Here is a 12,064-nt window from a genome sequence, read left to right as displayed (position 1 = left end):
CGGTCCCCCTGCGGGCGGAGCGGCGGGGCCGGGCTCCTCCTCCTCGTCCTCCTCCTCCTCCTCTCCTTCCTCCTCCTCTTCCTCCCGGCCCTTCCGCCGGCGTGGTGCGGCAGCATGGCGCAGCCCGGGCTCGCCGCCTGCCTGGAGGCGGTGCTGGGCAGCCGAGGCAACGCCAACCGCGTCTACGAGCTGCTGGAGCGGCTGGCGGTGAGGGGCTGCGGGCCGGGGCGGGGGCGGCGGGGGGCTGCGGGGGCCCGGCGCCACGGCTCCTCACAGCGCCGCTCTTCCCCAGGCGGCGGCGGCGGAGGAGGAGGAGGAGGAGAAGGTCCTCGGAGCCCTCAGGGCCTGCGGCCGGCTCTTCGGGGCGCTGCTGGAGCGGGGGGAGCTCTTCGTGGGCCGCCTGCCCGCCGAGGAGGCCGCGCTGGCAGGTGAGTGGGGGCCGGGGGGGGCGGCGGGGCGCGGGCCGAGGCGCTGAGCCCCCAGCCCGGCGCCGTCCCCTCCGCAGGTGGCGGCAGCGCCGAGGAGAAGTACAAGGTGTGGATGCGGCACCGCTACAACGACTGCGTGGGCTGGCTGGCCGAGCTGATGGGCCACGGCTCCTTCCAGGTCAAGGTCAGTGAGCCTGGTTCCGAGGTACGGCTTTACCTGGGGGTCTCCCGCGGTGGAGAAGCCATCATCGCTCTAATACGAAAGTGCCCAAGGATAGTAAATGCTATAAGACATTGCTGGTGCTCCAACTTACGTTTGCATACTGATCTGCCAGTAACTTTCTCAGTAAAGAACGTCGTACTTCATTCTTCCCGCTTTCCTACAGGCCTAGAAGCAGCCTCCCTTGCGTCTGCCCACTGCTGTCCTTGCTGAAATGTTTTTTTTTCTTTTATTTCTTTTTTGAAGGAATTGTCGCTCTGCACTCTGATGAAGTTTGTTGAGTTGGAGGCAGAATATCCTTTGGTCAAAGTGGAGTGGAAGGGGAGTTTCACGTTTCCTCGTGAACTTTTAAAGGTCAGTTGTAGAACTGAAAAGTTCCTGCTGTCAGGTAGCCAGTGACGTGCACAACCTGCTGTGTTTGAGTCCTCCAGAACAAAAGTTTCAGACTAGGAGATACGATAGGGATGGGAGACAGGGTGTTACAGAGGTGGCACCAAGTCTAGGGCCTCTAGGTGAGGTGACCCCTGCAGGTGTGGGAGCAGCTGCCTTGGGCAGGAACAAGCTGAATGCTTGAGTGCTTCTGAGGTATCAGCGGTCTTTCTTTCTTATTCCTCGGTCTCGCTTGCGAGCAGTTTTGGGAGGTGAGGGGGAAGGTACTGCCCCTGGTTCAGCCACTGTGTCACTTTGAAGTGACATCTCCGATGTGAGGGACTTGTCTCAGAGGTCAGGAGACAGAGGCCCTTGATCCGGGGCAAGCAGGACACAGCGTTGCTAGCTGCCCTTCAGAAAGACAGGGGTTGCCCCCAGCCATCGCAGCTGTCTGCTCCAGTACTGTAAGAAACTGACCTGTTGCTTTTCTTTATAAACCTCTTGCTAGGTGGTTGTTGATGGCTTAATTCCCTTAAACGAGGATGCATCGCTCCTGATCTCTCGCTTCCAAGAGTACATGGAGTACGACGACATTCGGTACTTTGTCATGAAGGCTGTCACCGAGAGTATTGGGCAAGTCATGCAGAAGACAAAAGAGGTAACGACCCCAACCTTACTCTTGGGGTGGGTCTGGATGAACACTTGCTCTGAAGCCCGTACCTTGTGTGCGAAGCAGGGAGGGACTACTGGTATATGGGAAGACTTCAGAAGCAGGAGTAAGTGTGCCCATTTGAAGGCACTGATTTTTTTGTGCTTTCAAGGTATGTCAACTATGCATAAGACAGTTTTCAGTCTAAAATTGGAGGTCGTTCAAGACAGATATATAGTTCTTGCAAAACCTCATGGTCTGGGCTCTAGCTTCTGTTTTACCCAAATCTCTGTAGCTCGAGTGGCACAGAGTATTTAGTTTTACTCTTCCTTTGGTGCTGGAAAAGGGTCTTTTTTCTTTAGTCCAATCCACCTGTTTTGTTAAACCAGCGTTAGTTCAGACATAAGTCATGTCTGAAGGTTACTCAAATGAGTAATATTCCAGGACAGGGCAAAAATGGAGAGCTGGTATGTAGTTCATGCATCAGCGTTTTTCTGTTCCATTTTCTTTCCTAAATATATTCCATGCTTGGGAAATAGGACACTGTGGAAGTCCAGTGTGACTTACCATCTTCTGTGGACCTTACTTCACGTTTGATTCTCTGCTTTTTTTCTTAGAGGCCTCTGCCATTTTACCAGCAGAACATATTTTCCCTCATTTCACCCATTAACATGCCAAACAAAGAGCGTGACTTGGTCAAATTTATGGTGAAACAAGGTTAGTAAACTCCACGTGACGGTCTGCATATGAAAAGGAAAATCACGTTTAAGATTTTTGTTGTGTAAAGACTTTGCTAGAGTTTGCTAATGAAAAATGCCTGCTTATGTGATCACAGAGACTCCAAACAGTATTACAAAATCCATGTTCCCTGGTTTACGGTGGGGTCTGTTACCAGCTTTTTATCAATACAAGGAATTTATAGCAAGCTTTTAGATACCCTGGTTTGGGGAATATTACCTTTTCCTCTTGTTCCTAGTCTTGTCTTAATGACTGGAAAAGGAGTGTTCCTAGTGTAGAGAAAAGGCCTGCTTCTGGAGCTGATAGCGATGTTTTTGAGTTGGAGTAGGAACATTTTTCACTGAGTTCTGATGTCCCCCAGCTCATTTGGTAGTGGAAAATTGGAAACTCAAACATATGGCTTTAATAACTCATAGGAACGTTCATGATCTTCACTCTGCTAAATTCAGAGGAATTAAATTTTATGAAGGTTTTTTCTTAGTATTTTTGTATTAGACTGCAGGAGGAGGAGAAAACTGTCATTTAATTCTAGTACGTCCAATTATGCTTAGGGAATGGTTTGACTAATAGAATGCAAATTCACTTATAAATAAGTTGGGTCCTCTATCGAAGTGGACTAATATTCATTCAGTCTTAGGTGGGTATTTGTAATAACTAAGGTGAGAACTTTCAAAGGACTAAGTAAAACAAGAATCATCTTTTTTTTTTAAACATCCATTTCAAGTTCCATGTCTCTTTTTACCTTTCTTCTCAGGTAACCGAGAGGAATGGAAAGTATCGAAGCTGCAGGTAACTGTTCATTTGGTGCTTCAGAGTTGAACTTTCATCTACTGAAAACAGAGCTTTACCTATACCAGTGTGTTTAACTCACTGTTTGCAATTCTGTTTTCAGGCACACAAGCAGGCGTTTGAAAGAATGTGGCTCAGTTTCCTGAAGCACAAAGTGAGTGTTACTTCTGTCACTGATCTGTATTGTTTTCCAGTTGCTAATCCTTAGACGCTCCTTGCCTGGAGTTTTTTTCTCTGAGCTGTGATGACAGTTTAGTTGTGAGGACCCACTTCTCTGAATGAACCTAATTGTCAGATGTCACTTGTAAACTCTCCCATTTGGGAACTGTTGCCACAAGCCATTCTGTTCTGTCCTGACACGTTCGCTTTTGCTTGTGTGTTGCCTTTTTGAGCCGTGTGTTGCTGTTGCTCTTGGAGTTCTCCTTGCAAAGGTGGTTTGACTGTATTGTTTTGTCCTTCACAGCTACCCACTGGCCTTTACAAAAAAGTTCTTGTCATTTTGCATGATTCCATCCTTCCTTATATGAACGAACCCACTCTCATGATAGACTTCTTGACGGTGGCCTATGGCATAGGTGAGCGAAAACAGTCTTTTTATCCTTTGTGGGGCTCTGCAGCATGGTACATACAGACTTGAAAGGGCTGCTGGACACAACACCACAGCCTGGATGAAGTAGATGTGCTTTGGCTGGAACGAAGCTAAGAAACTAGGGTGAAATGTATTGTCCTCCCAAAGTGAAATGTTACCTGCATTTGTCTGTGTTGTTGCTCCTTGTGTGTTAGGAAAATTATATTTAAGGACCTGAAAAGTGTTGAGTACTGGAGTGATTTCTTTTAAACACAGAGTTCAGTCAGCACTGCTGATACCTGGCCTGTATCCAGACGCAGGACGTGCAGTTTCCTACAGAAATGGTGTTTCTGAGGAGAACTTTGCCTTCCTGGTGTGGCTTTCTCAGGGGATTAGAGCAGCATCTTTGTCTCTCTGTTCTTCTAATCTACAGCTTAATCTTTGCAAGTAAGTTGTGAGCCTTTGGAAGGTTTTAGGTGAGCTTGTCTCATCTGACAGCCATCATGCTGGCTCTAATTTTAGGTACTTTTAGTTTTGTGTTCCTTCTGGAAAGGTTTTGTAATAGAAAAAAGTTGCAGCTGATAAATTTATTTATTGATTGATTATATTGTGCTGATATCTGCCTGCTTTCTTACAGGTGGAGCGATTAGTCTTCTGGCCTTAAATGGATTATTTATTCTGATTCATCAGCATAATCTGTAAGTAAAAAGAGCATATTGTTTAAAGGGCCATGGGTTTTGTATTTTTATCTTATGCAGAAGAGACTGAAAACAATTCTCCACATCTTCAGGCTTTAACGTTCCCCCACAAGAAAGCCAAACTCTGCACGAGAGGCTCAGCTATTTAGATGCTGAGCTGTTTTGATAGTCTGATTTTTTTTTTTTATTTTTATTTTTTTTTTCCATCTGAGCCTAAATATCCTCTTCTCCAGACTGTGGTCTGTGGTTGCTCAGCACTTGAAAATCGATTTCCACTGATCTGATTACACAGTGAAACTGTAGTCTTTGGTGTGCCTTTCACTGGATCCTGTACCACTTGCAGTCAGTGGACATAGCTTCACATCTCCAGGATGGCTAGGCACTGCAACGGCCAGAAATTCACCTTACAGCCTGATTTCAAGTGGTGGTTCTGGAGACAAACCAAAGAAAGCTAAACCTGCCCCCACAGCACAGCAGTGGCCTGGAGCAATTTATCATGAAAGCACAGAAAAACCATTTAGACTCAGTGTAGTCCCATTGTATGTCACTAATCAGCAGAGGATGTTGACTTTTTTTTCTTTTTGCCTTTTTAACAGAGAATACCCTGACTTTTACAAAAAGCTGTACAGTCTTTTAGACCCTTCTATATATCATGTGAAGTACCGAGCCCGCTTTTTCCATTTGCTTGATCTGTTTTTGTCTTCATCGTAAGTAACAACTTTATTATATATGTTCACATATTTTACTCCTGCTTTTCTGTTGGCTAGCGTTTGTTCTTGAACACTCCCCCGCATCTGGATTTAATATATTCATTGTGCCTGCTGAATTAAATTCTTTTTCTTATTGAGAAAACTGAATCCAAGAGTGTTGTGTAATTTTTCAGGCACTTTTTTTTGAAGATTTGCCACACATCCATCTAGTTCCAGAAAGTAAAAAGTAAAAATGCAGTTAGTTATCTGAGTTTGATCTGCAAATCATTATGGATGTATTTTGATCTGTATTCCAGCTTGGCTGAAAGTGATGATTTTTCTCTCCATCTTTATGAATATGGAAAAGTAACATTTGCAGGCTTTTTATAGATGTGGTATCATAAAGCTGTTGATAAATTGATGACCTTTTGCAGACATATAACATTGAAATATAAAGTGTTTGACAGTCTGTCTTGATGCTGTCAATTCATTGTGCACAGGAGAGAAACTAGATAAGCAGCTGGTCATGTAGTTGCCATCATATGTTATAAAATAAAACCAAGAAAAACGCTTTACAGTTCAGCACTAGGCATTAATATCAACCCCAGTTGTATTCATATTGTACTTTGGAGAGAGTAACAAGATGCGACAGATGTTGTACCTTGGGGTGACTTTGTTGAGCCTTGCAGGTGTAGTGAGCCCTGGGGCTGAAGGCTGAGTGGCTGAAAATTGTCATCTTTTATCCCAGATCTTCTGACCTGAAGAAAGTGCCTGGATGGGCTGATTGCTGTTAGAAATTTGCATTTTTACCATAAAAGAGAGCTATCCTGCACATTTATGTTACAGCAGCTTTATGTTCCCATTAACAGCTGCACTGCTTGCTTTAGTCCTGGAAGTATTAAATTTAACACCATGGCACGTGTATTAATTAAACCCACAAAGCTGCATTAGAAGAATATAATTAAGGTTGCCTGGCCAAGCGCTCAGAAGTTTGTAAAATGACTGAATAAAGATTGCAGTGTGAATGACTGTGGACAAGAGCTGTGCTTGGATACAGCAAGCGTTTGGAGTGGTGCCATGCATCTGGATTGAATCACAAAATGATTAGAGATTAGTCATGCACTGAATGGAAATGCCCCCAGGTTTTTTCCAGACAGCACTCAAGACCCTATATTCCTGCTTCGCTTCACTCCATAGTCCAAAAAGCTGAAGAATCCCACCGATCCTTAGCTTGACATGCAGTTTGGGTTGATGGGTCTGCTGGCTTGCTTGCTGGGACTTGTCCATGCTGGTTTCTTCTGTTTCCCTTCCAACAGCCACCTGCCGGCGTACCTGGTAGCAGCCTTTATAAAGCGCCTCTCCCGGCTGGCCCTCACGGCTCCCCCCGAGGCTCTGCTCATGGTCATTCCCTTCATCTGTAATCTCTTTCGGAGGCACCCCGCGTGCAAAGTGCTAGTGCACAGACCTAATGGGCCGGCAGGTAAGGGGCAAGGTGGGCAGGGGAGTTTTTGGGCTCTGAGCTTGTCTTGTTCACTTCAAGGCTATAATAAAGAAATGAGAAACGAGACCAAACGCAGAAACCAGAGACCTCTTCAGTTTCAGTCTGTAGGGTTTTTTGTGTAGGCAGTCCTACTGGGGCCTCAGCAATCTCCCGAGTTTTTCTTCCTCTGTGGTTTAATTGACCAGTGTTGAATGACGGTAGTGGCAGATCGAGGTTACCTGAGATGCCCTTGCTTCAGACCATTCCAGTTCTTTGTGCCCTTAGAAGTACTACGATTCTGTAGTGCTGCAAACAGTGATACTTAGGTCGTACTGTGGTGCGTCAGCGTGTTCCTGGATGCTAAATGTGTTGGGAAGGTGCAGCACTGCTCTGGGTCTCTGTGTTCGCTTTGGCATTATGGGCATCACACAGGAGGTATTTAGCTCTGTATTTCTTTCCTTAGATTTGTCAGAAGATCCATATATTATGGAACAGGAGGAACCATCTGAGAGCAGGGCTTTGGATAGCTCCCTCTGGGAGCTTCAGGTATGTCAGCTAACGGGGCACATCTGTGTATGGTGTGGGCTTCTTCCCCCCTTGTTGCTTTTTCATGACACCTTGGCAGTCAGCAGTAACACTTATAAGAACCTGCTGACACACATTTTGCAATTGAGATGACTTCTGGCTACTCTTTTACTCTGCATCCTTTTCTATCTTTGCATAAAAGGCAAAGGATTTCACACACATGAGAACTAGTATGTGCTAATTAATAGGTGACTTGTGAGTGCACATCTGACCATGCAGCTGAAAAGCGTGCGGTTAACAGCTGAAACAAGACTTAATAGCTGCAAATGTATAAGGCTTTTTATTTGCTTTGCAGGGGAGAGAGGAACTTACTGAGCATTGATGGAAATTAATTGGGTACACCTAGGTCATCCTGTAGAAATGGTTTTAAAAATGCTAGAGAAGATTATAATGTTCACCTTTCACCCGGATCATTTGTAGGATGGCGTATGAAGGCTGAAATCGGTTAAATTGCTGCTGCTGACTCTAAACCTTAATGGCAGGATTATCACTTTCCATTTAAATGTTACAGGGGTTTTGCGTGAGGGTCTGAAGCAGCAAGAAGAATGTTGCTTGGGAGCAGGAAGCGCAGATGCAGCATTAGGGTTATGGGAGGTGGCAAAATTGGGGTGTGTGTTGTAGGCATGGTCTGTGGAGGAATCCATCTGTCTGGAGCTGGACATGAACCAGGGGAAAGGGGCCTTTAGTTGTGTTTGAAGCGTGGCTAAAATGGGAATTTCTTGAAGCTCTGTAGTAACACAGTACAGTAAACTTGCCTCTTTTGTCTGAGTTTGATGTTTGCTGACTACCAAAGGGTTAGATACCTGTGTGGGAAGCCAGATGGATTTGTGTTACCCTGTTCTCATTAAACCATCTCCTGTTTGTGTTGCATTTGCAGGCTCTACAAAACCATTATCACCCAGATGTGGCCCAGGCAGCTGCTATCCTGAACCAGTCGCTGTCTGAAATAGAGGATGACATATCAGGGCTCCTGGAGCTCTCAGCTTCTGAGGTAGTGTTGCTGGGCCTTTGTGAGTGATTGTAATAAGAGGAAGGGAGACTGCTTCCTGAATGCAGTAGCCGTGCCCTGTTCATCAGCCTTCGTGGGGAGGGAGCTAGGCTGGCTTTTGGTTACCCAGAGCCTGAGAAAAAGGGAAAACGTCTGTTTAATGGTGGAGCATGAAGTAGCAATGATGGCAGGACTTGCTTTTAAATAAAAGGTTTGTTGCTGTACCTTCTAAGATGTTAGAGCGAGCACTGGTATTGGCAAGGGTGAAGAGCTTGTACTGAATTTTTGCTAATATCTTCTCTTTCATCAGCTTTTTGATAAAGAAGTAAAGAAATCAGCTGCTACTGTGCCTCTGGAGTTTGAGCAAGTACGAGGTTTGTTTGGGAAGAAAAATGATATTTTTGCCGAGCACTTCAGTTTAGATTGACGTGATCTCTTATCGTGTTTATCTGCGTCAACTGACTGATCTTAGGGACATGCAGAAAGCTCACCTGCTGGGCTGGACACTTCTGACTTTGAAATATCTCAAAGTGGTGAAAGCTGGACTGCCTGAGAAAGGTGCGGCCTTCTTCAGTGACCTTTGCCATTATCCATGGATGGACTTTCCTTTGTTTCTCATTTCTCAAGCTTACATACTGCTGCCTGATATCTGGGAGGGATTTTCCCTCGGAGCAAAGTTTTCTGGACTTGTTCATTGTTGGAATTGAAGCCCTTTTCTACAGAGATGCTGGTACTGGCTGTGATCAGTGACTGTCGACAGACCACCTTGCTGCCATTCGGGGGACTGAGGGGAAGTGTGGTTTCCAAATACTGGTTTTGTTTTTCGGATGTGTTAGTTTTATACAAGAGCAGACAACTTGTTTGTAGCAGTTGACCTCAGTACAACACCTGATCATAGTCTAATTATAAATTTTTATATATTTTTTTTAAATTCACTTTTTCGGAGAAATGTTTAGCTTCCATGTGCTAACCCATGTTTGAGGCATTGAAAGCTTAGGTTTATCAGAAACAACTTACAGATGATGCTCTGTCATTCCATGTATGTCATGTTGCTAATGTGCCTTCATGTATGTCCGTCTCATGCTGTAAAGTTGCTTAATTCAAAATGCTCATGAGCTTTGGAAATAAACATAATCTTGGTGACTACTGTAGCTAGGGAGGCCGACTGATGTGCAGTGCAAGGTATGTCTAATCCTTGATTTTTGCTTCAGAATGATAAGCAGCTTAATGCAGTTTTGCTTGTAACCTGCAAGCATTGCAGGAGCTGTGGCCAGTGTGTATGCAGGTGCTAATTAAGTTTTAGCTAGCCCACTGATACGAGGTGGCTTTGTTAATTTGGATTTCTCATACAGTTCCAGAAGTCATGCAGAAATTCCTTCTGATGGTGTTTTCCAAGGTGTTAAGTGCTCTGCCTTGGTTTGAGATAAATTCCTTGTAAAGAATGCAGATGCACTCTCTCAGGACTCTTTCTAATTATTTTCACCAGCTTAATGTTGTCTCATTAGACTTCAGCTCTGCTTACAATGTTTTGAAATCATATTTTGTGGAGGAAAAAAATACAGTTCGTAAAGTAGAGACTAAGAAAGTTAATTTCTGACAGACAAATTGTTTAGATCAAGAAAAACTGCAGCTACCTTAGAGCCACTGTGTTACATTTTCTTCATGCTATCCAAACGATGGACGTGTCCTCAGAATGTAGAATTCTACCTCTTTTCTCTGGTACTTTTGAATTTAGGTGAGGTGCTTTGAGGATCTTTTAAAAAGAAATCTGTTCTCTTGTGAAGAAGCAAGACTGCCTCCTCCCTGGCCAGCCTGCATTTCCTCTTTCTTTCATTTCTGCTATCTGTGGTAGGAAGGCAGAGTGGCTGAGATGATAACTTACAGCTCGAGATGCCTCAGCTCGTGTTCACCCAAGCCTCGTGTTTCAGTTCTACAACGTGACTCCCTCGAATGAAATCACGTACTATGGAAATACATTTTTATTGAACACCTTTCTCTGCGTCTTTTTGTTTTGCTTGGGTATGTCTGTCCGAAATTGCTGATGGGTGATGTCATTCATATCTTTCACAGTATTGACACTCTGAGAGTGTTAAGATTCTTTTAATACACAAATATTAAACCATGTGGGCAGGGGGTAGTCAAGGTCTCGTGATGCTGAAAATGAGGGAGTTTCCTTGGCTTCCCATACCTGGAAGGAGGGTGAGCACAACCTCTGAGCAGTGTGGCATACTAAGGGCTGCAGAACCTGTGTGTGTCTGTTAACTGGGGTGTTCCTGGGACAAGCAAGGGTATCCGACACACGAGGCTGACTGATTTGCTGGGGACTAGTGGAGAGCAGCAGCTTCTGGCTTGTGATTAGGGCCTGCTGCTGCCTTGTGGGCAAAGCCTGGCAGAGCCTTGTGTCTTTGGGACCAAATGCCCACAGACTGAAATGTTTTCAATACACTTGGAGCAGGGCTGCTACTGGAAACGGGAGGTTTTGCTCTTTCCCAGGAGGAGGACAGGGAAGGCACCTGCATCTTCAACATTTCACCAGCTGTGGATCCTGTGTACTGTACTGCAGTGAGCAGACACTTGGTTGGAGTACGATGTGATTTATTTTTCCTTCATGCATTCCCAGGGCCGTGCATGTTGGCTGTCAAAGCTTCCACTGATGTCGAGATGGAGGGTTAGGCTAACACGATGTTTTCAGATCTATCAGCATACCTCAGTGCTGAATTAGAAATGCCATTAGCACTTTTATTTAAAGTTTGTGCAACTAGCCTGGTGTGGTTTAAGTATTTTGTGGTGATGCCTAGCAGTCCCAGGCACAGCCCCGCTGTGCTCGGTACCGTGCAGGCAGGAATCACAGTCCTTGCTCATGGGAGTTTCTAGCTTAAAGCCTGGGTGCTCTTTAGAGGAGCCTTGAAGGTCTTCTCAAGACTTCACCCCCAATCTCTGATGCTGTGCTTGCCTAAGCAGCATCCTTAAACCTGCTCGTAGGTGGAGATAGCTTTAAGCCCCTGCCTGCCCTTGGAAAAACATTCCACCTGGTCTTTCATCAAGCTTTTGTCTTTAAACTTTCACCCTCTTCCCTTCAATAGGAGGCATCAAGAAAAAAATCAGCAGTTATAAATATTAAAAGTTTCATCTGCACTGAGTGAACAACCCTTATCAGGCTGCACACCCGCTGCTGCTGCTGCTCTACAGGTCTCCACAGACTGCAGATTATAGATGCTTTAATCATGGTGTGTATTAACTAGAAGGCCAGATTGAAGTACCAGGCATAGAGCGCATAAGTCACTCCTGTTATTATTTGATTTTTATCAGACATGGGGAGGGCTGTTGTGGTTTGTTTTGTTTTTGTTGCTGTTGGGTTATTTCAGTAAGCACGAAGTGTATTTTTATGAAAATACTGACATAGTCTCCCCCCTCCCCATCCCTGTTACTGCCTCATTCCCCCACCAGAGGATAGCGATAAGGTCTCTGGGTTGCAATGGACTGCCCTTGGTTTATTTTCCTGAGCTTTCATTCATTTAAAAGCCGTTCAAAGTCATCCCAGCCTGAAGGTAAAAGATAGAGCTGCTCATCAAGAGCACGATGAGATTTATCTTGTGAGTTAAAGGTCTGTGTGACCATGGCGTTTGCGTTAATCAGCTCAGATTTTTACTTTTAAGATATTCACTGGGGGGATAGAGGGAAGCATGCATCTACATCTGTAAATAGATGGAAAAGTGCAAATGCCAGCTGGAGACCTGGGGCGGGCTTGCCCAAGTGCAGGGATGGATGTCTGCTTGGCGGCAGTCAGCGTTAGTGCCTGTCCTCCTCCGGTGCTGTGGGATATAAAAACACTTGGTTGCAGGCTGGCCCTCTAAGAAATTAGG

The 12,064-nt window shown here is 45.1% G+C and overlaps 1 protein-coding gene across 2 annotated transcripts; it reads left to right on the top strand.

The window, feature by feature from the left end:
• The first annotated feature begins 47 nt into the window (after nucleotides 1–47).
• Nucleotides 48–10,192, top strand: NOC4L (nucleolar complex associated 4 homolog). 2 transcript variants are annotated; one of them, XM_040576796.1, is made up of 15 exons: nucleotides 48–207; nucleotides 293–428; nucleotides 506–612; nucleotides 895–1,002; nucleotides 1,526–1,675; nucleotides 2,284–2,383; nucleotides 3,159–3,193; nucleotides 3,297–3,347; nucleotides 3,657–3,768; nucleotides 4,399–4,459; nucleotides 5,056–5,166; nucleotides 6,465–6,628; nucleotides 7,092–7,174; nucleotides 8,091–8,204; nucleotides 8,512–10,192. In XM_040576796.1, exons 1-15 carry the CDS (start codon nucleotides 115–117, stop codon nucleotides 8,626–8,628), a joined length of 1,542 nt encoding a protein of 513 aa, XP_040432730.1. In that variant the 5' UTR covers nucleotides 48–114; the 3' UTR covers nucleotides 8,629–10,192. The 2 variants fall into 2 exon arrangements, with proteins under 2 accessions (XP_040432730.1, XP_040432731.1); XM_040576797.1 differs by having other exon boundaries at nucleotides 60–204.
• The last annotated feature ends 1,872 nt before the right edge of the window (nucleotides 10,193–12,064 follow it).

The sequence above is a fragment of the Cygnus olor genome, chromosome 17, assembly GCF_009769625.2.
Source record: "Cygnus olor isolate bCygOlo1 chromosome 17, bCygOlo1.pri.v2, whole genome shotgun sequence".
NCBI lineage: Eukaryota > Metazoa > Chordata > Aves > Anseriformes > Anatidae > Cygnus > Cygnus olor.
This window is presented reverse-complemented; position numbering and strand designations above follow the sequence as displayed.